Below are 26,625 nucleotides of genomic sequence, written 5' to 3'. Positions count from 1 at the left end.
ACCCCTTATCCAAAATCTGTGGTTCCAGGAATAGAGGAAGACCTAAGAAGAAATGGATGGAGTATATCAAGGATAGTATGAACAGGGAAGGAGTATATGGGAGGATATGGCAAATGCATAGATCATGGATTTAGTAAGTAGTATCGTGGTTAACTATCTAGTACCTTCGTACAACTAGATAGTTAACTACGAAATACCTGACAAATAATAATAAACTCAAATTGAAAGGTTCTAAAGACTATTTTAGAATAACCATAGACAGGAGACGAAAAATTCTTGAAAGAGACTCACTGTGTCTTGGTGTGTCCCTTTATGTGTATTGTGACCATCAATTTGGATTTCTAATCATATTGTATGGAATCTAATAACGATTTTTTTTCATATTGCCATAAAATAAAGAATTACAAAAAATTGGAGTGAGTCCCGGAAAATTAAATAATAGCTCTGTTATAAATCGTTTACATTTTAAACCTGAGAATTACCTGTGAAGCCTGGCGTAATTCCATATTTTTTTATCAGAAGCGAGCGAGGTCAACAAAACAACTTGAGGCAAAAATGGTATTTTTGTATGTATGGATGTATAGATGGATGTATGTAACGCGATAACTTTCAAATCGTTGTTTTGATTTTGATGAAATTCAAAAGGTATGTAGGATCTGTCAATAAAATTTTTAAATTCGTAGGGAAACAAAATCGGGTCGTTTTTTAAATATTCACAAAGTTTTGCGAGGTCAAGTTCGTTGCAAACAACTAGTATTAACTTTCATCCCACTTAAGTGATTCAGAGCCAGGGTGACTTAATACTATTTGTGTTGTATGTATCAGTATAATATCCTATACTATTAAAATCTTGTAGTTAGACCTATCAACTGCTTCTGACACAACACAGTTGTGTCAGAAGCAGTATATTCCAGAAAATTTCTTTTAACATGGTCACCCTCGTCTAAAAGGACGCACGACGATTTTGATGCTATCTTTCAGCACGCGTTTATAGTCACAGTGAGTTTTCCAGTTGTACGGAGTACCTACTTATTTCATGGGTTAAATTAAATGTACTCCCAAAAAAAAAAAACAAAGTAAACAAGATGCGATAAATTTAATAATAGTGTTCAGAGTCTTTCTTAAAAATACAAATTAAGAATTCAAATCATTAGCACCCAAGCAGACCATCACATTTCTTAAAATTAAGAGTTCCGATGACAGTACATACGGAGTAGTCACACATAGCAAGAATCTTATTATCCTAATGGACAATAATAATCAAAAGCAGCTGTCAGGTTGTCATGGTGACAAGATATCTTATAAATAATTATTGTGTGAAAAATTTTATGTTGATGGAAAAACCCAGATGTGAATGGTAACGTGACACCACCAACGGCTGCTTCTAGCTCGCTAGCTTCTTAAATATATAAGATGATGAAATGGGGGGAAAAAAATAGAAACGAAAAAAGAAAAAAACTGAAATACCTACTAAAGTAGTTACGTAATCTACGAATGAAATAATGTTTCATAATATGAGATCTATTTGGTTAAAATTAAACGTCAAGAATCTCATTATTACTTCTATTACGGGCCTTATTCACCGCTAGCTGATAGGGTAATATATCTTTACTATTTTTTAGATAAATGCTGCATAACTTCAGGCAGATTTATCTAATAATAAGTTCATCCGTCAGAATGACAATAATACATTTTACCAAAATGTGGTTATCAGGCCCAAAGAGCGCTATATTTTAAACATCGCGTATGTGATTAATATTTTGTCGCTAAATGTTATTGTAGGTAGTAAGCGTCTAGTTTCAATGTTAATATAATAAATCTATAACATTTAGTAGTATAATCTATATAATATAGATAAATCTATAACAGCGTAATAATAATTTTATCATAATGTAAGTTTATATTCACTAATCTTAATTAAAGTAGGCTGGCCTGCCCGATAAACTCAAATATACCACCATTAAAAATTGTCAACAAAGTATGTTATCATCACAACTTTCAATGTAAAATTAATTTTACAATAAAATAATAATACCTATTGCGTATTACTTTTAAATGAACATATTCAAAAGTTAATCTAATTCAAGTTTTCGGAAAGATCCAGCAGTTGAGTGTATGTCCTGGGTAAGGTCATTTTTTTCAAGAGCATATAAATCGATACACATGTCATCTAAAGCTAAGAGAGCCTCCCTGTGTTTTAAAAGCTTTCGTTTTAATTCTTCAATCATGTCCTTTAAAGGTACTGTGCCACCATACTCCTTTGGCAAAATAGCTGGATCGACGTGTTTTGTGAGGTCTTCAGCTGTACGATGAAACTGGAACAAAAAATAATTGTCAAAAGTGAAATTTAATTGTTACTGACAATTTCATCTTTGTTGCAGTCGGTTAAATACATTGTATAGGATACGCACGGAACTATCTTCCGTGCGTGAGGATATCGTTGGCAGTTGGCAGTAAAGTCGTTGCATTTTTGCTTTATATACTCTGAAGTTAGCAACGTTTTGTCATGTTGGTAACTACACAAATAATGGTGCTGATTGGTTTATAGAATACGTGAGGGAAATTTTAAAATTGTGACCTAAATATTTGATAAGTAGTTAATAACATTAGTTTGTTTATACCTAAATAATAGGACATTACCATTACTCGATCCTTCAGCTTATCACTTAGTAATGATATAGCAAACTCGAAGAATTTGATTCCATAGTTAGGTATATTCACGAAATGAGTTCGTTTATGCCGCATTGGTGTTGAATTCTGTAATAAATATGAATATTATTTTATTTATATCATGCATGGAAATATATGTACTTACTTCGTACATGATATCATCTTACCGATACTATGAATATATTTTAAAAGTTGAAAGCTACCCGAGTGTTCTAGATTGGTGACGAAAGATGCGGTGTAGTAGTTATACCTACAATTTATGCTTATATTCACTTTGTTCTCAAGGATACCTAAATAGTATCAGAGTGACATGCCGGAATAAATAATTCCAAGTAAATACCACTGATAAGCATGATTCTGTCATCAGTGAGCGATAGACTGACATGGAGCATTTGCATGCTAGCTTCGTCGTTAACGTGCATATAACCCAGGATCTGTGGGAGCGCGGCTCATTATGGAGTATCTTATATAATAAGTTTATTAAAACAATATAAGAGTTTTACACACCTGTATACAGTTAAGCATGATTCTGACATCAGTGAGCGACCATAGACTGACGTGTGGCATCTGCATGCCGGCTTCGTCGTTGACGTGCGTGTAGCCCAGGAGCTGGGAGCGCGGTTCGTCAAGGAGCAGCTCGACGATCATTGAGTGGACGCGCGCCATCACACAGTTGTCATACAGGTGGGGGTCGAAGCGCCCTGGAAATAGTATGGATGTGTAGGTAGTATCCATATCCGACCTCTGTAGAATGATGATCAAGCCGAACTGTTATATGGGATATCCCGGTACTCACTAAGGACGTCTTCCGGACAAAACTTGTTATTTTGTAAGATTGTCATGTTTTATGTGAGAGAAAAAAGAAAGTTGTAATGTATTAGACATAGGTAGGTATCTAAATATTTAATTGTTCCCTGAGCCTGAGAGTGAATTCACGCGTATATTTTTTAATGTTAATTTGTTACAGGGATTTTTCATACACTGCAGAATTGGGTTACCCCGTAATGATAGATGTATAAGTTGAAAATATATAAAATGTATTCTTACCAAAGACTTATATTTATCAACAATTTCGATGATTCTTACCCATACAAGACAACACGACCCGTCTCCCCTCGGAATCCCTCTTGAGCAGCGGCACGAGGTACCCGGCGTCGATGACGGCCGCTATCTTACGGTCGAGAGGGTCCAGTTTCTGGAACCATTGCGGATACATCTGTCTGATGGTCAGGTACCGCTCCAGCATGGAACAAGCTTGGGGTATGGAGTACTTCTTGGTGCGGAGGAAGCGGAGGAGGAAGGGGGCGTCTGGAAATAGAAAATAAAAAAAGACATGTGAATACTATCTTCTCATCTTTAAAAGGTAGATAGAGGAAGCTTTAGACCCCGTCATCTTACGTTCCGCTCATACAAGAAATGCACACACGAGAAGAAACAGGGGGACTACCACAAAACATAAAACACGTTAGCACGTCATTGCGTCCATACGTTCTCTATGTTTATTACACCTTGCATACACGATCGTGTGGACGTTAGTAACGTGCTACATGATTGTATATTCACTAGATGTTACCCGGGGCTTCGCTCCCGTAGGAATTTTGAGTTAAAATATAGTCTATAGATAATGTACCTTTCTAATGGTGAAATAATTTTTTAAAATCGGTAGTTAGTAAAAGTATAGATTGTCGGCTTGACAGAGCGCTAATATCTTTTGTCCCACATCATATTTGCCGCTACGTGTGAGCTATCAGCTTGGCCAGGATTTTGTAAGGAAATATTCTGTCTCATGGCTATGCTAGCGTCATCTTAGGTAATTTATCTTTGTCTTTGCTTTATAAAACTGTCTTAACATTCCTGTAGGTACCTATTCAGTAACCGACATATTCAAAATGTTATTTCAATACGACGACATACGGCTATAACTCCCAAGGTTAAATTGTCAGCACAATTTCTTCCCGGCTGGATCAGTAGTTCAGTAGTCAAGTAAAGCAAGTTGCAACATTTTCAACAACTTTCCGCGTAAAACCGGCTAGTCCAGGTCATCAGGTCGCCACGCTAATGCCGACTATACACTATAGCTGAACGGTTCTACAAACTTTGGATTTTAGATAACTTCTACATCTTGGAGCACAGTTTTATACATAGCTGGTGTTAACGCTCAAATAAGATTAGCATTCAATTCCTCGTAAATTTGCATTTTACGCAGACCATTACTTCCCACAAAGTCGGACACAGATACCTACAACTTAAAGATGTGTGATTACGCCGCACGATAACTTGGAATAAATCATAGATAAACAAAAAGAAAATACGCATTTAAGCTCATCTTTTACATCTCTCATCTTTACATCTTTTACAAACGGTCGAAAATAAATGCATTCATATTACATGTCTCTCATCTGCATGTTCCCGGTTGCGTTCGGGGTTGTGAAGTCGCGAAGCCCAGGTTTAGTATAAAAAAAACCTTAAAATTTTGAAGAGTGATCCTATCGCGGAACCACACGCCACCAAATGCAATCATTACATAACAATGCCTAAATTGCACTATAATTTTGAACTATAATTTACTAGAAGGACAGAGCAAATAGTGTCAGCTTTGTCACGTTAAGGTCGCGTTCCACTTGCTCACATGAGCTCGTGACGAAATTGAAAATTGCATCACGTACTGGGTTCCCCCGATACGCGAGAGCGGAGTTATGTCATAGAGAATATCTACGTGTATTTTATCCATGGATTAATAAATTTAATAAGTACTTACTTCGTTGTACCTACTAATTCCATGATTTTATCACTATAACTACTTATTTAGTAAAAAAAACAAAATCACCATCCGTGTATGCTTGCGTGTCTAAGCTTTCTTTTTTTGATGAATGATTTTGATACAGTTTTCACTATGTAGACAATTTATTCCTGAAGGTTTATTCATACATAATACTTTTACGAGTAAATCACGTGCGAAACCGGGTCAGGACGCTAGTATAACTATAATAGCAGTAGGTAGAGGGATAACATTGTAAAAAGTCACACTTTTTTTTTGAAAAGTTTCTTATAGTCTTGTAAAAATTTCAGTGGAGTCGGAAAAAGTAACTAGGTAGGAAGGCGCGACGCTCAATGGCTGAGGCAAACCGGGAACGCGCTCAGATGAGAGAGAGACACGTATGTATGTACAAACATATTCAGATGAATTTACCGTACCGTCTATTCCACTGAATGACGAAACTATATAAATAATGAAATATATAAAAATAACATATGCTCCGTGACATTCGTGACAAGAATTGAATAATCATGGCCGTTCTCACGCTGGCCCTTGCATGTTTCTGTACACAATAATGGTAATGTTTTAAATTTGACTATTTTCTCATGAACCGTACACACGATGTAATTTTGGTTTAATTAACCTTTATTTCGATTGAAAAGGATGTAAGATCCTTTTCTACTTTCCCTTATTCCTACATTTTACCTACATGGGGTGACCTTGGTCAAAAGGTCGTCTGCATGGGTACCTGACTCTCAACTATTTCAGCCGCCAAACAGCAGCGCTTGCATTGTTGTGTTCCCGGTTGAAGAGTGCGAGAGGCAGTAGTAGTGTGATTACAGGGTACATTAGGAAAAGATCCTAGTTCACAAAAAAGGCATCGCGCTTGTGACACTTGTGTTGCAGGCGTTGATAGGCTGTGGTGACCACTTACCATCAGGTGGGCCGCATGCCAGTATGCCAACTTGGTAGTATAAAAACATACGAAGATAAAAGGACACATACCAGTTCTACACTTCCTAATCGCCGGGTGTTTCTCAATAAAATGCCTCAGTTGCGCCAACGCCTGCTCCCTCAACGCTGGCTCTTCCCTCAACTCTCTTCTGGCCCTCTCCCTTAGTTCCTGAGGCAGTTCTCCCGTCTCTCTTTCCTGGGCAAACAGTTATTAATAAATAGGTAAATTATAGCTTGATAAGATTACTTAGGAACTTTAAGATTTTTTGGCGAATCAGTCATAAGTCATAGGACCGCATGCTTAGGTACGCAGTCGTACTGGTCAACTGTGATGTTCACTTTTATCTACGGTCGTTTAGACAAAATATTAAAGTTTGCCTTTTTCTGTGCAGGTTAAACTTAACGTCAAAGTTGACTGGTGCAACACACTCTTACTGTTTGTGATGTATGTCTGCTGTTTAGAGATTATATAGACTAAATACTGAATGATTTAAGGCCCGTTGCACACCGAACGTGTATTCAGCACATGTACAGCAAAATTGTATGGAATTATAACGAACGTGTATTCCTGTGTGCACGAGCCTTTGATTTTAGTCCCACACTTGATATCCTTATCGTTTTATAAAAAGAATTGATCGTTTATAAGAAGTTATAAGATAGATATCGTTTTATAAGAAGAATTTGTCTGTGTGTATAAACCGAAAAACAAGCAGACAGATTTTTTTACAGATTTCGCCAAAAGATAGTGTTTCCTGAGGAAAGTTTAGTAATAAGTATAATTATGTATTTGGTTTTCTTGACTGTGTTACCTTAGCTTCTAATATCTGCAGCCTCTCATCCTCAGAGACTCGCGAGTCTAAGTCGGACTTGGGCTCGTGTTGGAGCACCTCTTCACCAGGTTGGAGCACTGAGGTCGCCATCTTGGATTATCTGAAAATAGAACAATTCTTATTTTACGATATTATCATGTTCAATTAGCATTTGTATATTCCCAAACATCAATTAATGAGCAAGATTTTCGCTTATGTTTCGATTTTGAATACAAATATAATTAAAATAGCGGCTCGCCTCGGCTTCGCTCGGGTAAAAGCATAATAAAAAGTAGCCTATGTTACTCCTGAAGGTTTCGTCTATCACTGTGCCAAATTTCATCAAAATCGACCCAGTAGTTTTTCAGATTATTTTAGAGAGACTGTTTGTTAGTTACTAGTTATAGAGATACCTGGTGACATTACAAAAATACAGTGTTAGCTATTAGTGAAAAATGTTAATCACCATAACGTGTTATCCATACACGGAACTTATTGACCGACAAATACAAAAGGCAGGTTAGTTACCTATACAAATATTGACTCAAAATCGATCGGCTTTGTTATGTTACGATGTTGCCTTGAATATTCATGACTATGACTTCGATACTATTATTTTTTGCAATATAATTTTTCCCTTTGGGTATGCTGGTTGAATTGTTTTTTATCCCTCAAGAAATATATAATGCGATGTTCCTAGTTGTTTCGGTTTATGAAAGTGATTTATTGGCATTATTCACAAGGCTTTGTTAAGCATTATTTGCGAAATTTGTTCCAAAAGAATATGACCTTTTAGTCTCGTCTAACCTTCTCTGGGAAGTCGCGAAAAATTACGGAAGCGTTTCACTATGAAGTCACTTTTTGCGAAACCGATAGCTGTACTGTGTTGCAAAAGATATTCAAAAGTTGAGAGAGACTACTTGCAACTAAAAAAATCTATTAACGGTCCGCAACCGTCTGTTTCACCGCTTGCTAAAAATAAAGTATCTGATAAATGAAAAAATAAGGTGTGGCAAATTTACACATACTTATTTAGTGAGGAATTTACTTTGTGGCAAATTTACAACAACCCTAATGTAACATACATAAATATAAAATTAAAAATTTCACAAGTGTTGGATAAGACTAGCTGGACAATTACATAAGGCATATGTATCTAGCCTCGGTTTATTTATCTGACAAAATAGGATAATGACGACCTCGGTGGCGCAGTGGTAAGGTTCTTGCCACTGAACCGAGTGGTCCCGGGTTCGATCCCCGGTCGGGTCATGGTGGAAAATGATATTTTTCTGATTGGCCCGGGTCTTGGATGTTTATCTATATATGTATTTGTTATAAAATATAGTATCGTTGAGTTAGTATCCCATAACACAAGTCTCGAACTTACTTTGGGGCTAGCTCAATCTGTGTGATTTGTCCTATTATATATTTATATTTATAATAATTTATCAGAATCAAGAAATATTCGTAGCTGCATAGTCGACGAAAGTCATTCTTTCAAGTGTAGTTCTTTGATTATGGAGATGTTCAGGAAACGACCACACGCAACGTATAGGTAAGTATTGTAAACAAACAAAACTGAAACGGTGGTGGTGTATTGATTAAGATGCCCGCCTGTGGATCGAAAGGTCCCAGGTTCGAATCCTACTCGTGCCACATGAGTATGTATACAAATCTGACTCATATATAGTAGTTTTCATCGACCACCACTTGCTTCCAGTGAAGGAAAATATCGTGAGACTGCACACTGGTTGATTATTATTAACTTGTGTGTGAAATGGAGAAGGCAATGGCAAACCACTCCATTAATAATGCCAAGAAAGTTGTCGTGTGTGTTTCATTCCAATTAATGACCACGACCCTCAGCCATGAGGAATACGACTATGAAGAGAGTGTAAACAAGACGCTACTCGGCGTATCTAAGTATATTTAATAGTGCGGAATCCATACAAAGCTTGGCCGGTCGTTTTCTATAGCTAAAATGATCAACAGAGAGCATATGCATCAGCATAATGGAACCAGATCCCGACCGATGATTTCTATTACGCCGCCGTGACCTTCAAATTTAACTTTCACTTGCCCGCTTTCCATCTATTTCTATCTACTGGTTTGAATACTGACACTGACGCGCGTGACGTTATAGTGAGACGAATTTATCAATAATTTGCGATGTGACGTATAAGTAATATATCCGTAATCGAGATGAGAATGGCTCGTTGAAAACACAGAAGTCAATCGAGGGTAGGAATTGAGATGTGAATATTTCTCTCATTCTTGAATGATCCCAATTGCATTCACGTCAAAGACGCCCCGAAGCCAGTGGGCCGCGTAAAAATAATTCTTTTTTTTTTTAAAGATTCATTCATTCACGTCTGTCTGACGTCGATCCTCTTTGGGAATAAATGCTGTTGCTTATCAGTCATCAAGGTTTATTGCCTCCTAGTCGCCTTGTGCAACATCTATGGGAGGATATGGAGTGATTCTATTCTAGGATGGAACAACACGTCAAAAGACACACCCAAGAAATTAAGGGTTAATTAAACCATCATGTTACACTATTAGTTATAAGTAAGTACGATATAACAGAATCGACAAAAAAATCCAGCATCCTGCGTGTGTAGGTAGAAGCAGCTAATAAAGCATACTCAGTATAAATCAGGCAAAAAAAAGACTATTTGTATTATGTCGCGTATAATTTGTAAAATATTAGTGTATTGTAAAATATTGTAAAATTTATGACAATGGTAACAACAACGAAGTGGTCGTTGTTGTTACCATTGTCATTTCCGTTCCATTTCACGAAATAACTTCCCCGAGAAGAAAAAGATGCAAAACTGCTCAGCATAGATCTGTGGCATGGATGCAATACGTCAAAAAATATTGACACAACGTTATACAGATACCGTACCACTTCTTTATACTTTGCGGGGCAGACGGAGCCAAGAGTTACAATACTTACTACTCGAAATCCGCTTTTAACTATATAGTTCACAAAACGTTATTTAAAGCGTATACGCACTAAACTTACACATTATCCAAATACTGGCCACTGAGAAGTCAAAAATAAAAACTGTAGTAAATATAATAATGTTCTTGCACACTGGACATTCGGGAGACGTCCACGGTTCGCCTGCGCGGTCATGACTGCAGGTCGATGCTCCAACAAACCGTTAGGTCCCGAAATATTGCGACATGGTGCAAGTGCATTTCGGGGTGCATTATTTAGTGAATTGGGAATCCTCCTACGTCTTATCGAGTGATATAGTGTCATGTCTTCATCACGTAAGGGGTAGACATGGAGTCAGAGTCGCGAAATTCGAAGTCTACATTTATAGCTGTATAGCGGGCTTATTCATAGAATTGACCCATTGCTTATGAGAAAAATCTCCATTTTTTCCTTTCCCTTGATTGGCTTTTACAATCTGCATGGGAGGTTGCAGCTGGTTAAGCTATCACTATGTTTTCTCTATCGCTGTCATTAAAAGAAAGAAAATAAGTTTGTTTACAAGAACCGTTGAGGAATTCTCTCGTCGAGAGCCGTTCCTGGGTGCACCATCAAGTCATGCTTATCATAATAATACATTGTGATCCATACTAAACGTATGTACAAAATTTCAGCTCAATCGGTTGACGATTTCTCCTTCAAAATTGAGTTACATAAAAGATATCTTTGCTATTAGGTTTAGCAACAAATATTAATTGAAGATTGACCTGATAGTTTCTACAACAGTTATTAATAAACTGCAAGTAGGTAAGACATCAAAGCTTTAGAGGATAAAATAGAGTCTAGACTTACATTTATGAACAAAAATCTAATCTTCATCGTATAGGAGAAACTGTGTCTAAGTATAGGTAGGAAAAGGTAGACAAGCTTGCTCCGGCGTAAAATCACAAATTTAAACAAGTTAGGGGGAAAAGTTCTGTAATAGCTCTGTCAGGAGTGGGATGTTAAATTAATTTTAGTGTACTTATTTCGATGTAAATGCAGTTTTATGAGTGATCTATAAGCAAATGGGTACACGTTATTTAAAGTTTATTCTAATTTGAATATTTACTTAATATTTATTTTTGACGACCTCGGTGGCGCAGTGGTAAGGTTCTTGCCACAGAACCGAGAGGTCCCGGGTTCGATCCCCAGTCGGGTCATGATGGAAAATGATATTTTTCTGATTGGCCCGGGTCTTGGATGTTTATCTATATATGTATTTGTTATAAAATATAGTATCGTTGAGTTAGTATCCCATAACACAAGTCTCTACTATTTTTAACAAATAGAAAAAATAGTATAGAATAGTAGGTTTTTATAGAATGAAAGTAATGTATGCTGTTAAAAAAGTTTTTTTTTTCGAATATATTTTAGCAATTCATAAATCTCTTTGTGAGTATTAATATGAAATATACACTGAATTGGACATAATTACGAATATATAATACTAAGAAGTATCTCTAGTAAACCGTAGTGTTTACCTAAAGACCCAAACAAATACGTAATTAGTCACACTTCGCATTAAACCAATAAGTACAAAAGACTTCGAAGTTATAGCCATATTCGTCATAGCTCACAAAGATGGCTTTTCCACATAAATTTCACAAGTATTTAAGAACACTAAGTATATTTACAGGGTGACTTTTGATCAATAGAGCAAGCAAGTGGTGGTTGTTGAAATCTACTATACACGAGCCAGATTGGCATATCCTACTAAATGTTGCCCGGAGCTGCAATCCCGTAGGAATTTTGAGATAAAATATAGCCTATAGCAATCTTGGATAATGTACCTTTCTAATGGTGAAAGAATTTTTGAAATTGGCCTGGTAGTTTCAGAGATTACCCGTCTCGAACATACAAACTCACAAACGCTTACCTCTTTATAATAATAAGTAAGTAAGTAATAAGTACCTATAGATATACACACATAGTCCATAGTTAGAGTTTTATTATAAGTATAGATTATTTTGTAACAACACCGTACCGTACCGAATTATAGTTAATTTTTCCAAGAATATATATTTCCTACAATGCACGCAAGAGTTACATAAAGCAACGGATCCGGATTAGATCACAACGTTATTGCTTCAATATAATTACATTCGTACTTTTTTTTTTACTTTTACAAGGCGTTAACTGAAATTGATTTTAGTATATTACCTATGTAGATGTTGCTGGTTTATAACACGGCCAAAAAAAATCTTATTATTTTTACCGTATTTTCTAGCAGTGCGACATAAAAATGTTTACCTTGTACTATTCTTGATAGACATTTAATTTCTATACCAACTGTTTTATTTGCCCAGCAAGGGGACACATAAAACAGGCTATATCAAAAAATACCATCTCTTGCAATTACGTTCCAGGACTAGGCTAGAAAGCGAACCCAAGGTACCGACACCTAACGGCTGAAAAAGAAACCGAGATTTCGCTTGCCCACCGAGCAGACAGACAAAAGAAAAATCACACCGAATTCCTGTGCAGTATTTTTGCTGTACTATTGTATAAAATTGTAATGCACGCGCGTGTACACGTGCGTTAATTATCCATACAATTTTGGATACATTCGGTGTGCACGGGCCTTATTGTCCCAACTTGATCTTGGCGGTCGATGCACTCAATGCACCGTTAAGAATACATATAAACATGTGCTGTATCAAATGAAAACTTCCCACAGGAAAACGGGGAGAACGGGCTTTTATCTTATTAGGGATCTGCAAATAAAAAAATTGAGAAAATTACTCTAAGCACAGTCAACAGCACATGATCCTATCCAAATTCATTGCAAACTCGCCGCTATTATCGCGCATAAAGGTCCATGCAGGGTAACTTGATGTGCTGTTGACTGTACAAGCAACGTTCGCGATGAAACTTATGCCAGATTTTAAGTGAAGACTATTTCCTATATATCTGTGAAAACAGTATCAAATTCCATCCAAGTTTTTGGCTGATCCCAGAACAAACATACAGACAGATAATAATTTAAAAAAAATGTTTTGGCTTCCATTAGTCCAATTACAGAATCGGGCTAGGTTCTGTAAAAAAGAGATGTTAAAGAAAAATAATTATGGGGGTCTTTATGGGACTATTGGAAGCCAAAACATTTTTTTAAATTATTGTCTGTATAAAATATAACTGTTTATATTATATGTTTTTTTTTTTTTAATTTCACCACTGGACCACTCCATATCACTCCGTGGATATCGTGAGTGGCGTTTTACATATCGCACCTTTAATAAAAAAAAGAAATAACTCAAAATTCACAAATTTTGACATTTTATCAAAAAACGGAATAACTTGGCGAGGACAATACGTTCACCCCAACAGCCGTTGTAATATTCCAAAATTGAATGAAATAGATGAACTGTCGTCTTTTTCTTACAAAACCGCGCGATCATGTTGATTCCGGTAAAGCGCTAGAATCAGTCATGCGCTGGCTTTGTCGAAGGCTGGACTGTTTTTATTTTTTTTTAAAGTGACACAAAGCTAAATAAGCCGGTGTATTACATACAGGTTAGTAATCTTTTAACTTATAAATATTTTAAAAATGCTTCTTCTCAGAGTTATTCCACTATATTAGCAAATTTCTGGTGATTTGTTTTGTTATATTTGAGACTTGATTCAGTTTTATGGAAATTATTAATATGTTTTATTGAACATCATTCCGAGATAATGCTGTTTTGTTTTTAAATTTACATCGAGGTACAGAGCTGAAATAAGTATTGTATCGGTATTGTACTACATTTCAACTTAAAAAATATAGCATTTAAGTTTAATACTTTTTAATACAAAATGAATTGCGTATGATTTGTATTTATTTGAGTTAAATCACTATTCAATGAAATATTATAGTACAATGACGAAATATTATAGTAGGTTACAGCGCATACGATTAGGTACCTAACCTAAATCGTATGCACTCTAAGTACTGTATTGTACTTGGACGAATTTATTGTACTGATTGTTTTTTTTTTATCTATTTAGCATGGCGTCTTCTTCTAGGGCACGTAAAATATTAGGCTTAGTCGAAAATAATTTATCATCCGATGACAACAATAAAGTAGCTGTCAATGAAGTAAGTTTTCCACAGCTATTAGAGTTAGCCATTATCATTTCTGCAATACATTTAATATTAACTCCGCTTTTTAAATATTTATATATTAACAAATTCATAACTGTAGTTAATTAATCCTGGTAAACATGAACTTTTTTTTTAATGTTAGTACTTGGATTCAATTAATGATTTTAATTATTTTTTAGAAACCCCAATACATCAATAACCAAAGTTTTAATAGTCTGGTGCCCTGTTATGATAGTGATATGACTATGAGCGACAACGAAAATACGACACGTGATATGAACTCTCCTAGCAAAATAGTGGCCACAAACATTCTGGGAGTTACTTTGCCTTCATCTTCATCCAGCTCCAGCAGCTCATCATCTGACTCGTCCTCGTCCAGTTCTGGTTCGAATTCAGAGACCAAAAGCTTGCATGAAACAAACCCCTTGCCTAATGTTTCATGTACAGATGAAGAAAATGACGTTATCGAAAATACTCCCCCAGAGCAACTGAACAAGAGTAGGCAGGCAAGTCATACATTTAATTTCAGCGATTTGAGCGTGAAGAGGTAACAAAGAAATAAATAAACAAACTTACCTTCAAATTTATAATATTAGTAAGGATTCTATTATTTACTAGCTATTGCAAATGGCTTTGCCCGCATGAAAATCCGCTCAGCAGTTATTGAGCTTGTCGCACAGACAAAAATAATCTATTATCTCCAATGTGTTAGCATAACCTAGTTACAGTTTTACTAAATTATGTATAGATTATTACTTAATTCCATGAATATTTCATTAGTTTTTTATTTCATATTACAGAAGAAAAGCAATCTAAGAAGACAAGAGACACGAAATTATCAGATATCTCCTTTACATGCCGATGAAAGTGACGTTGATCTGAGTGATACAGATCCAACTTTCATAAACACTGGGCCCGAACGAAGGAGAAACTACTTATTTATTGGATCAAGCTCTTCCAGTTCATCAATGTCCGAAATGGCTGTAACTTCTCCTCAAAAAAGGGGGCGCAAATGTACAAAAAATCCCTCGAAATGGAAGCAGAACCAAATTAAATGCATGCGCAATATGGGAAAATCTTATGTTTCCTCGTCAAAGTCGAAGAAACAGATTCCAGCCCGAAGTCTCAAAGAACCTTGCACAGAAAAATGCAGGCTAAAATGTACTGAAAAAATCAGCATAGACAGTAGGTATACCATATTTCGAAATTTCTGGGATTTAGGAGACTTGTTGAGGCAAAGGGCTTACATTCGTTCATGTATGAAAGAAATTGAGCCTAAATACAAATATTCAAACGCTGCGCAGCCTAGGCGCAACAACACAAGTTTTTATTTTATCGTTGACAATATTAACATTAGAGTATGTAAAACCTTTTTCAAGTCAACTTTGGATATATCAGATCGTATGATATTTACCGTACAAACTAAAGTCAACGATCATGGTTTTGAACTAGAAGATCTAAGAGGAAAACATAATAATCATAGAAAAATAGATCCCCAAATTAGAATTGACATAAAAAAACACATTAATTCTATTCCTAAGATAGAATCGCATTATTTAAGGTCAAACACCACAAGAGAATACATAGAGAGCAGTAAAACTATTAAAGATTTGTATAATGATTTTAAGTTACAACAAGAAGAGATAAATAAAGAAGCCGGAACATACATAACATATTATAAAATCTTTACCACAGAATTTAATCTCGGATTTTTCCAACCAAAAAAGGACCAATGTGATCTATGTACCTCTTACCACAATTCAAATGCTGATCAGAAAATCCCCCTAGAAAAAGACTATATGACACATTTAGAAGAAAAGAATATTAGTAGGATTGAAAAGCTTAACGATCGAAAAAAAGTAAATGATAATTTTAAAGTAGTTGTCTATGATTTAGAAGCTGTTCTGCAGTGTCCAAGGGGTGATAGTTCAGCATTCTATTATAAGTCAAAGTTAAATTGCTATAATCTTACTGTAACAGAATTGACAAATAAGGATTCTAAAGTAGCTTATGAAAATGTACATTGTTATTTTTGGACAGAGTGTGATGCAAAACGTGGCGCTGTAGAAATTGGCACATGTATTTGGAATTACTTAAAAGCTATAAGTGACCAAGATGAGAACGAAAAGGAAATTGTATTCTACTCCGACAACACGTTTAGCCAAAATAAGAATAAATACGTAACTTCCCTGTATCTATTTGCTGTTCACACATTGAAGATTAAAAGTATTACACATAAGTTTTTGGTTAGGGGACACACGCAAAATGAAGCCGATAGTGTACACAGTCTGATTGAAAAGGAAGTAAAAAGAAACTTAAAGTCGGGCCCGATATACACGCCCGATCAATATATAGCTTTAATAAAGAATGCCAAAAAGAGTAAACCGGCTTTAAATGTACACGGATTAAATTTTAAAGAATTTTATGATTTAAAAGCGTTACAAGAAGATTGGGGTTATAATTTTACTACAAATACAGATGGGCAAACAGTTAATTGGAATGAGATAAAAGTTTTAAGTATGACCAAAGAGAACCCTACTATTATTTTTTATAAAACATCATACAAAGAAGATTGTTACAAAGAAGTAGATGTAAGAAATAAAAGAAAGAAAATGACACCTACAACAGAAGTGACACTTAAGTCAGCCTATACAGCTAAACAAGAATTGAGTGTAAACAAGAAGAAAGATTTGAAAGAGCTTGTTTCGAAAACCTTGATTCCCTCCTATTATGCTGATTTTTATAACTCTATAATTTAAATTGTGCATTTTTAGTCCTTTTATTAAATTGTGTGCCGAATATGAGCCTAATTGTGAATTATGTAACTTTATGTAACGCATAGTGATGTTATAAGTTGTTTTTTTATTTTTATACACTACTTTAAGAAGTCAATACTTTTTGTTATGAGTATACAGTTATGTTGATTTTATTTTTTTATATTTTATACCTAATTCTATAATTCGAATTGTGCCTTTTTTTTTCAGAGTATTATGCCGAATATGTGCAAGACAGTGGATTATAAAACAGAATGTTGATGTTATTGAAGTTGATTTTATTGGTATTTACAATACTTTAAATACTTTTTGTAAAGAGTATGTAAACTTTAAGTTTATCGTTTTGTTGATTTCTTTTTTAAATATTATGTACCTAACCTACCTACTTTGTTAATTAAGAAGTCGTATGCTGATCTCACCATTACTTTTGAGACTGATAATAAAGATAAATATTAAAATTGTATTAATTATTATTTCCAACATTTAAGTAATTTCTTTAGAATTTTACTACTAAATTGAAATATTTTAAAATAGTTTGGTTGAATATATTTAACTGTAATAAAAAAACAGTCTAAAAATGAAAGGTTAACAATATATATCAATTATTTGAAAATAAAACCTTATCATGTTGAGTTACACCACTTCATCTGAATACATAATTTATCATAAAGCGAAATAAGTTCGAACTATTTACAAAATAATATAAAACAATATTTTCCTTTATTAACTAATGATTATTTACACAATAATTTATTAAGTTTATAGTGGTAGTATCCATTCCTATTTTTGAAATTAAATTATCTCATTTAGTTTTTTTAAAATTGAATTTTGAAGTCAGTTCGTCAAATGTGTTCAACTTTGAACGTATTTTCCCACAAAAGTGAAATTTTGAGTTATTTCTTTTTTTTATTAAAGGTGCGATATAGTTTTAGCAACTGTACTTAAAACTCAAACACCTTCATCCATTTTGGTAACTAAACTTATCGAACCAGTTGCAAGAGAAGATTTTTTTTCGCCGATTGGTAACTGACTAGTTGTGATATATTTTTTTCCCGCTTTCGTACCTATATCAAATTGTTTCTATTTTTGTAACCAGAGTACTGGGCCGATTTTGATAAAATTATTTAGGAGTAAACAATCTTCTATAAATATAAAGAATTCAATGATAAATAAATAACAACAAAAATACGCCTATATACGGAACATCAAAACGACTTGCGGTACCGTTTACTGAATTCAGATTTTATAAATAAAACATTGCGCTCGCGCATTGCTCTGCTTCCTCCGATATCTGTATGTATAACGGTTAACAGATAACAGAACGTTTTCTAAAGTTTAGTATAGTTCTCATACAGCAGTGGACCCTGGGTTCCGACATTTAGGTAACAGATGGTAAAACAGCTTATCAGCGGTTTTCCGCTCACGTTCAGTTTAAAGAGTTATAGACCAACACTTGCTTCCAATGAAGGAAAACAACGTGAGTTAGCGGCCCGTTTCGACTTCGCTCGGGTAAAAACATAATAAATTATACACCTAAACCTCCCTTAAGAATCACACTATCTATTGACGAAAACCGCATGAAAATCCGTGCAGTAGTTTGTGAGTATATCGCGAAGAGACAGACAGAGATGACTTTGTTTTATAATATGTAAGGATAAACGCGATCGTTGATGTCTTTTGTACGAGTGCAACAGTGTTTTTTTTTTTTATTTCTGATAAGTATAAAAGTAATTGTTAACTTTTTTATACAATTTAGTTTACAGGTGGCAAAAGTCGTGCGTTATATAATATAACACACAGTTGCCACAATCCTAAGCCATGTGGCTATACTACTATGGAGAATTATTAATTTTATAGCTTTGTGTATCTAATTATCACTTTTCTTACGAAGCATGTTGCGGATAGACGTTTCTGTAAACTTTTATCATCCTATTGTTATTATTGAAGAATTTTAATACTAATTTTATTCAGCCAAACACGAGGCCCAACGTGGTCAGCCACTGAGCCATTCTCACCCAAATACAGAGTAAACAACAATATAACAATGCGTGCTTACAACCGGAGGAACAAGGAAAATGCCTGATTTATGGCCTGTGTCGTCTTTATTGAGTTTAAATAAGAATAGTTCGTGCCGAGTGCCATCTAATTGCCACTTAGTGCCAACTCAACATACAGCGATGTACAGTTTAATGTTTTCAGGGAAATATATAACATTACGACGACCTCGGTGGCGCAGTGGTAAAGTGCTTGCCTCTGAACCGAGAGGTCCCGGGTTCGATCCCCGGTCGGGTCATGATGGAAAATGATCTTTTTCTGATTGGCCCGGGTCTTGGACGTTTATCTATATATGTATATGTTATAAAATATAGTATCGTTGAGTTAGTATCCCATAACACACGTCTCGAACTTACTTTGGGGCTAGCTCAATCTGGGTGATTTGTCCTAATATATTTATTTATTTATTAGGTTAATATTAAGAGTTGAGGTTAGGATTATTAGGTAGTAGGAGATTATTAGGTTGATATTAAGAGTTAGGTTAAGGTTAAGATTGGTATGGTAAGTATACTTATCCTAACTAATATTATAAATGCAAAAGTAAGCTTGTTTTATTACCTTTTCGCGCTTTGTCTGCTTAACCCATCTTCTTGAAATGCATACGTGTACTTTGAAGTATTCATTGAAGTTGCGGGCAAAGCCGCAGACAAATGTTAGTATTTTAATAAAGATTTATCACCTACAATAGGTGAAAATAATTGTTTCGATGTTTCATGCTAATTTTAGACATTCATAAAATATAGTAACAAGGAGTGAACTTGGTACTACCGGTAGGACAACGAGTTAAATGATTAAACCACAGGCAGAAAAATCCTCATGGATCTAGTAGAATATATAAATGAATATTGAAACCCACTTGAGACAAATTTAAAAAAAAATACACAAACGAATTACGTACAAATAAACACTGAAAGTAAACCACAGAATAGACACGTAATCCGTGGTTAGGTGATTTCTATAGTTCTGAAGATGAGAGCTTTCAAGAATTTTGTTTTCAATTATCATCATATAGGTAATATAATACATGATTATAAATAAATAGTGATGATAATTCAAAAAAGTTCTGAATATCAGAGCCATCTTAAGAGTTACAGGCACGCAGTGAAAGTCTTGGTCAGCCGAGCAGAATGGGAGCGCGCGCTGACTCACACTGTAATGTCCCAGAAGATGCCGGCGCGGATAAACGTACATTGCGCAGTTTGTATATAAGTATATTTTTACCGCAAAGAAAAACCAGCAATGTACGTCGGAACTGCAAATTTTGACTGTTTGTCGGTGTGGAACCGGCATAAGATGGATCTCAGATCAACTATTATGGGCCATTTTGAGTAAGTAGGTATGTGAAGTGTTGAAAGCTGTGGTTGAAAGGTGAATATGTATATGAGAGGCAACGAATTTTTTCATATTTTGGGACTGACAAAAAAAATAATGAAGTATGTTCTTTCTTGTCCATTGGTCGAACAATGTTGTTCGATTTTAAAAGTCGATATGACATTTACGATACTGCTGCATAGTACACTAGTGAACTAAAATGTCAAACAGTGTGAAGGCTTGCTTACGTTCTTTTCCTTCACCGGGAAGTGGTCTACGAAAAATATTAGCTATATCATAAGATAGGTATACAAATACATGTGGAACAAGTAGGAAAATAGGAACTTTCTATCACAGGCTATATCATCAACCAGCGTACCACTGTTACATAAACTTTGTGAAATATAACTTGAGTCCTATGACAGATGTCAAATAGTATTAAAAATAATACATCTGTCTCTGTCGCTCCCATTTCGAATGTATCGGTTCATCCTGCTGTCACAGGACTCGCAAGTTATAAGTATTTTACAAAGTATATATAGATATTTAACTATGATTTAATTTATTTGTGTTTGTTAATGAGTTGTAGCATAGGGTTATGTGTGGGTTGGGTTCTATATTTTTCTCGAAAATACCTTTTCGATTTAGATTTTGTAATAACAGTTATTAAAAAGCCTCGATGTGGCTGCGGGGAGATTTCTTCAGAGCATGTACGCAACCTCTGAGGTAATACTTATTTTAGAAACATTTTCATTAATCGAAAACCTGTTTGGCGCATGATATTTAGACGATACTTAGTTATTAATTGAATGAAAATCTCCTATCGTACCTGTTTTCGGATGAATCTGATTTTTCAATGTAATCATCATCAATCAATGTAAAACATAAGAAATTCATATTAAACGTAAACATATTCCATATCCAGATTATTTTAAATTATAATTTTTATGTCGAGGTGCCATATCCAGATTATTTTAAATTATATTTTTTATGTCGAGGTGCCATATCCAGATTATTTTAAATTATATTTTTTATGCCTCCTATACACCTCTGCATCGTCCATCATCTCGTCTATGAGTTGCAGGAATCTGAATCTGTTGTTAAATTCTTCGTAGCTAACTGACAGTCAACGCACAGACAAAACTATTGGGTTTACACCCAAAAGTTGAAATTTGGTATGTAGGCTCTTTGAAGAGTGTGCAAGGTTCCTCATTCCTCGCCTTGTACGTGGGAAAACCAGACAACAATAGTTAAACAATCGCAGATCTGCGCGGAGTGTGCTCTAAGATATCTTTTCCGAAATTCACGCAGGACCGGCGGAAGCGGCGGAATTTTTATGCGAAGTTGGCCGTTATTGTTCATATCTTTTGTTATGTCTAAATTTAAAAACAAATTCTATTTTTAAATGACCTAAAAACGCAGACATAAATCATGGAGTACGTAACATCTTAATGCCCGTAATGAATGTGGGTATTTACGAAACCATGCCACGACACGAGCTGTACTCACAACCGCTACATATAACAGGAACGTTACATAAACCGCTCGCCGACTGACCGAGTGCCGCCGCGCGGTGTGTGATTCCGCGGCTAGTTCTTGATTCTGGGACGAATGTCCTAATTATTGATTACTAGTGGTCCCGGGTTCGCACGAGTAAAACCATTACAAATTATACACGTAAACCTTCCTTAGGAATCACACTATCTATTTGATGAAAACCACATGAAAATTCGTGTAGTAGTTTTTGAGTTTATTGCCAGCAGACAAAAACGCGGCAGTGGACTTTGTTTATAATATGTAAGGATAAAAAAATAAATATAGGCACTTTATAATATTACCTATATCTTTAGGTATATATATTTCTATCACAAACGTAAGAGATTTATTCGAGTGACTGATGAGAATAGTCCAATAAATATGAAATAAAATGTCCACAATAAACAAGTTTTGGGCTCCAACAACTCGTTTGATAGGGCTACACGGCCGGTTTCGACATTGTCCTTAAAACGGAACACCTTTAAACTTGAGATTACAAAAATTGCTGCTCTCTGAGTGAAATATAAATTAGAATGAAAGCTTGATTTTTGAGCGATTGATCCATTACTTGCTAGTGTATAAAAATGATCAAAACTAAAGTTAGTAACAAAAAATAAAGGTTCCGTTTATTACTTATAAAGTACGGAATCCTAAAAATAAAATAAAAAGTACTTAGAACCACAAAAATTATCACCAAATCTTTCATTTATGGGTAATATAGGTTATTTTTGCCCGACTATCTGCTACACTAGCTACCTTAATTACTAACAAAGGTTCATACAAATAAAATAAAATATTAATCACTTTATTGTCGGTATTACAGAAACTCCTAAAACCCAAATTCGAGCTCGGAATTTAACAACAAATAAACCCAACAAATAAATCAATCGCTTTCATTTGCTTGCAAAATTTCACAATTAAACCACATTACTGTACATAAATCTGTGAATTAAACTTACTATCGTAAATTTTATCACATATTAATAATTACACTATATAAAGTGAATAAATTTTACTGAAGGCTGGATTAATTACTTAAGTACTACTTTGTTTTAATAATTTCCTTATTTTGTTGTTGAAAAGGTAAAAGAAGGCTGATTCAATTTGCGAAAGTTCAAAAGTTACCGATGGTCTTAAAAGGTTGTCTACCATGCAGGTGGTCCTAGGTAATTAACTAAAAAAGGAGTCGACATGAGCGTAGCCATGGGCTCAGGGCAGGGCAGTAGTCTAAAATAATATTCCTGCGGTGTTAACCCGATTTAATTTTTTCATACAAAAAGGTTACAACTACACCCTATTAGGGTGCCAATAGGGTGTAGTCGTAACCTTTTTGTATATATATATACCTTTTGTACAGGGTGCTGTATACTTATCTGTATATATAATTCAAATTATCCAAAATTAGTAGTAGGAAAGTGTTCCTACTGGTCACACCAACCCCATAGAATCTTCCATCCACGAGACAGTAAGATTGACAATTATATTTTTTAAATATATAAAGATAAAAATAGTACTTCATAATTTTTCCTGTATGTTTTAAGTTACAAAATCTGTTTCTCTATTTTTATATACATAATTTCCACACATCCATAACTAGTTTGCCTTTGGCTTATTTCGAAATATCTATCTAATAGTAATGTCCTTCTCATATAGCTATCAACATATAGGCGTGGGTATTTTATTGTGTAGTCACAAATTATAGCGCGGACGTGCTAACTATTGAGTACTTACTTAATCGAATTCATAAACATGGCTCTTCAATTATGTGAAGCATAGAAATAATAAAAAAACTTTTAATTTTTTTTCCTGTTTAAGGATCTACGGGCCAATTGACCGTGCAAAAGAGAACGTTTGTCTACCCCTAAAAATTGACCTTAATGAATTTTTAGCAGGCTATTGACGTTATGAAATATGAAATTTCTAGCATATCCTTTCTTCAAAATTTCCAACAGACACAAATTTAGAAGCATCTGAAAATCATATATGTTTTGTATTTAAACCTTCGTCAAAGTCGACAGTTTGTATTGTGAAAACTTCTTTTTAAAATGCGAAATTTATTTCCTGATTCATTTTTTGAGACTCTTTCCATTGTTCCAAAGCATATCGCGATTGTGATCAACATTCACATGCACTACTTGTAAAACATGTCGTCCATTCTGTCGAAAGTGAAAATGAAAGCCCTCTACACGTGAGCTTTCGTTTTTTGGCAGCTAATTTTTAAGACCGATCGTTCTATTACCATATGTAAGTATATTAAATAAATTACTTTTTTTTGTAGATTTTTCAATTTAAGACGTAATTGACGAGTCCTTACGATTTTCAAGTTCAATAATTTTATCTCTGACCTCTACAGCCTAATGGTCATCATGTCTGCTGAATATCAGGGGGCCCGGGTTTGAACCCCGGTCAGGCAAAATGGAAATCTTCGATCAATAGCTTTTTAGCTTAAGCATATCGATAGTTTACCTTTTGATTAATCGACACCAGTCGTATCGTATTATTTATTGATGACCAGATATAAATTACAATTCGTTAGGCATAGGTTTCCTCGTAATGTTTTCCTTGTCGGAAGCAAGGAAAATTGTTTTAATGTCATAAAAATATTATATTGCTTATTAAATTGATAACCGTAGAAACTATGGAATAATTAACCTTTTTTAAAAATTATACGACTTGCTTCCTTATCCACAAGGAAGTTATTTTTAAACCGATATAGCCTTGGCAAGGAAAAGATATTAAAATCGAGTAAAAGTTGCCAGCCTTGGGATATATGTTTTATTATGCTACATATATATAGAGCCAAGTCCGTAAACTTTTTAAGTGGAATATTTTACAAAATTAACACTGTCCACATAATGGACAGAAATTACATAATGTATTATTACTACATACTAAATTAGCTAATTGAAAAACCAAAAGGAATTAAGTATTTATGCAACTGATCAGCTCATTTAGGTGATTCTAAATTAATCTAAATCTTTTTTTTAGAATTAGTACTACTTAATTATTTATAGGTATTGTGGATTACAATAAAAATAAGAATTTCTATGTTCAACTTGTGATTTTAAAAGTAAAACAAACTTTCTTTTTAAAAATATTTCATAGTAACCATCGAGATAATAATATGTATTTACTAAATGGTATTGATACTATGTCACCGTCTGTATTCAATATAATTTACCATATTTATTAAAAAAATATTTCAAAAATTTAAACTCACCAATTTCAAAAGGGAATTCCAAGTGAGTAGACTGCAAATATCCCACTTAAGGTTTTCACATGAAAATATTTTTTTATTTGCACTGAAACTTATCACGTAAGAATAGAAGAAATTTAATAGACGATGGCGACGGAACCCACCGCGCCGAGTGTCGGTGTAACACTGGCACGAAACTAGCAACTACAAGATTCCAAGCACGCTCAACAGAAAAAAAACAGTGGCTCTATGGCTTAATTTTCATTAGCTTTCTATCAATGCTAAAATTTACAATAAAATACTTTTTCAGAATTTTGAATAAAGAACGCAATAAAATAAAAAATGGCGCTGATATAACACGATCTGATTGGCTTAGCAACCGGTTCGGATTGGTCATCTCATTGCGTCCGTTTTTCTAACTTTCTTTGACCCCAATTTATTACTTGGAGCATTTTTTGTGGATGCACCACTCTAAGTTTGGAATTTAAAACAATTAAATTATGTGTAATCGTCTACTTTGTCTAGTCGAAACTATTAATTTTCTCAAATATTTCGTCTGCGGCTCTTAGTGTGGTATACTGGATTGTCAGACGCTGGGTTAATGTGGGCCACAGACTTATATATTAAACTAGCGGCCTTTCCCGGCTTCCCTCGGGTAAGAACATAATTAATCATATACCTAAACCTTCCCCAGGAATCACACTATCTATTGGTGAATACCGCATGAAAATCCATGCATCAGTTTTTGAGTTTATCGACAGACGCGGCAGAGATATTTTTATAATATGCAAGGATATGGGCCTTTGAGTATTTTAAAAAATATGTAATCTTAAATAGAAAAAAGAATGTTAATCAATAAAACAGAAAATATATTTAAATTTAAAAGAGTAAATGAAAAAACTAGACCATGAGTCTTTAATTTTTTTTTTCGGATTTTGAAAGTGCACTCCTATTTCATTATATACTTAGTAAGTAGTACGTACCTATGTACTCCAAGATCGCACTCCCATCACATAAGAAGTTCGTGATGAAGGTATATTTTTAATTTGTTGCAAATATATATCATAATCTTCTGCTACAGAATTGAGTTTTACTGCTTTATTAATAAAAAAAAGTTAAGTTAACCATACCTTAAGCCAAAATATGTTTGTCACTATCGCACTTTTTAATAAGTATTTGGCATTGACAGAAAGAGACAAAACGCATGCTTTAACTTTTTTATGAATAACAGGGTTTCTTTTGTAAATACTAGTTTACTTACCTACATTCGTCGCATTAAAATTCTCCTCGCGTTTCGCACACGTAATAGGTAGGTATCAACGGGTTTTCACAACTGCATCCAAACATAACAAGGTTAGGCTCGGTTCAATGTATTACACTCATGCCTTAACTCGTAAGTAATAGGTATAAAAGAAATTTGTGAGAAGAGCCAGGCTAATATGGAAGCAGGTGGCCAAATTTAAGGCGAGACAGAGCGAGAACTGAGATGGACCGT

At 34.6% G+C, this 26,625-nt stretch overlaps 1 protein-coding gene and 1 long non-coding RNA gene across 3 annotated transcripts; one reads left to right on the top strand and one right to left on the bottom strand.

Moving 5' to 3' along the window:
* Positions 1 to 1,081: 1,081 nt before the first annotated feature.
* On the bottom strand, positions 1,082 to 25,334 carry LOC128679865 (retinaldehyde-binding protein 1-like). 2 transcript variants are annotated; one of them, XM_053762343.2, is made up of 7 exons: positions 25,155 to 25,334; positions 7,192 to 7,312; positions 6,434 to 6,578; positions 3,757 to 3,978; positions 3,178 to 3,371; positions 2,641 to 2,757; positions 1,082 to 2,315 (listed from the first exon to the last, which is right to left on the bottom strand). In XM_053762343.2, exons 2-7 carry the CDS (start codon positions 7,300 to 7,302, stop codon positions 2,073 to 2,075), a joined length of 1,032 nt encoding a protein of 343 aa, XP_053618318.1. In that variant the 5' UTR covers positions 7,303 to 7,312; positions 25,155 to 25,334; the 3' UTR covers positions 1,082 to 2,072. The 2 variants fall into 2 exon arrangements, with proteins under 2 accessions (XP_053618318.1, XP_053618319.1); XM_053762344.2 differs by lacking the exon at positions 25,155 to 25,334 and adding an exon at positions 10,220 to 10,332.
* Positions 13,528 to 14,764, top strand: LOC128679864 (uncharacterized). The gene is made up of 3 exons (XR_010370218.1): positions 13,528 to 13,690; positions 14,162 to 14,252; positions 14,438 to 14,764. It is a non-coding gene; the product is annotated as an uncharacterized LOC128679864 (long non-coding RNA).
* Positions 25,335 to 26,625: the final 1,291 nt, after the last annotated feature.

Source organism: Plodia interpunctella, chromosome 22 (genome assembly GCF_027563975.2).
Source record: "Plodia interpunctella isolate USDA-ARS_2022_Savannah chromosome 22, ilPloInte3.2, whole genome shotgun sequence".
Lineage (NCBI taxonomy): Eukaryota > Metazoa > Arthropoda > Insecta > Lepidoptera > Pyralidae > Plodia > Plodia interpunctella.
This window is presented reverse-complemented; position numbering and strand designations above follow the sequence as displayed.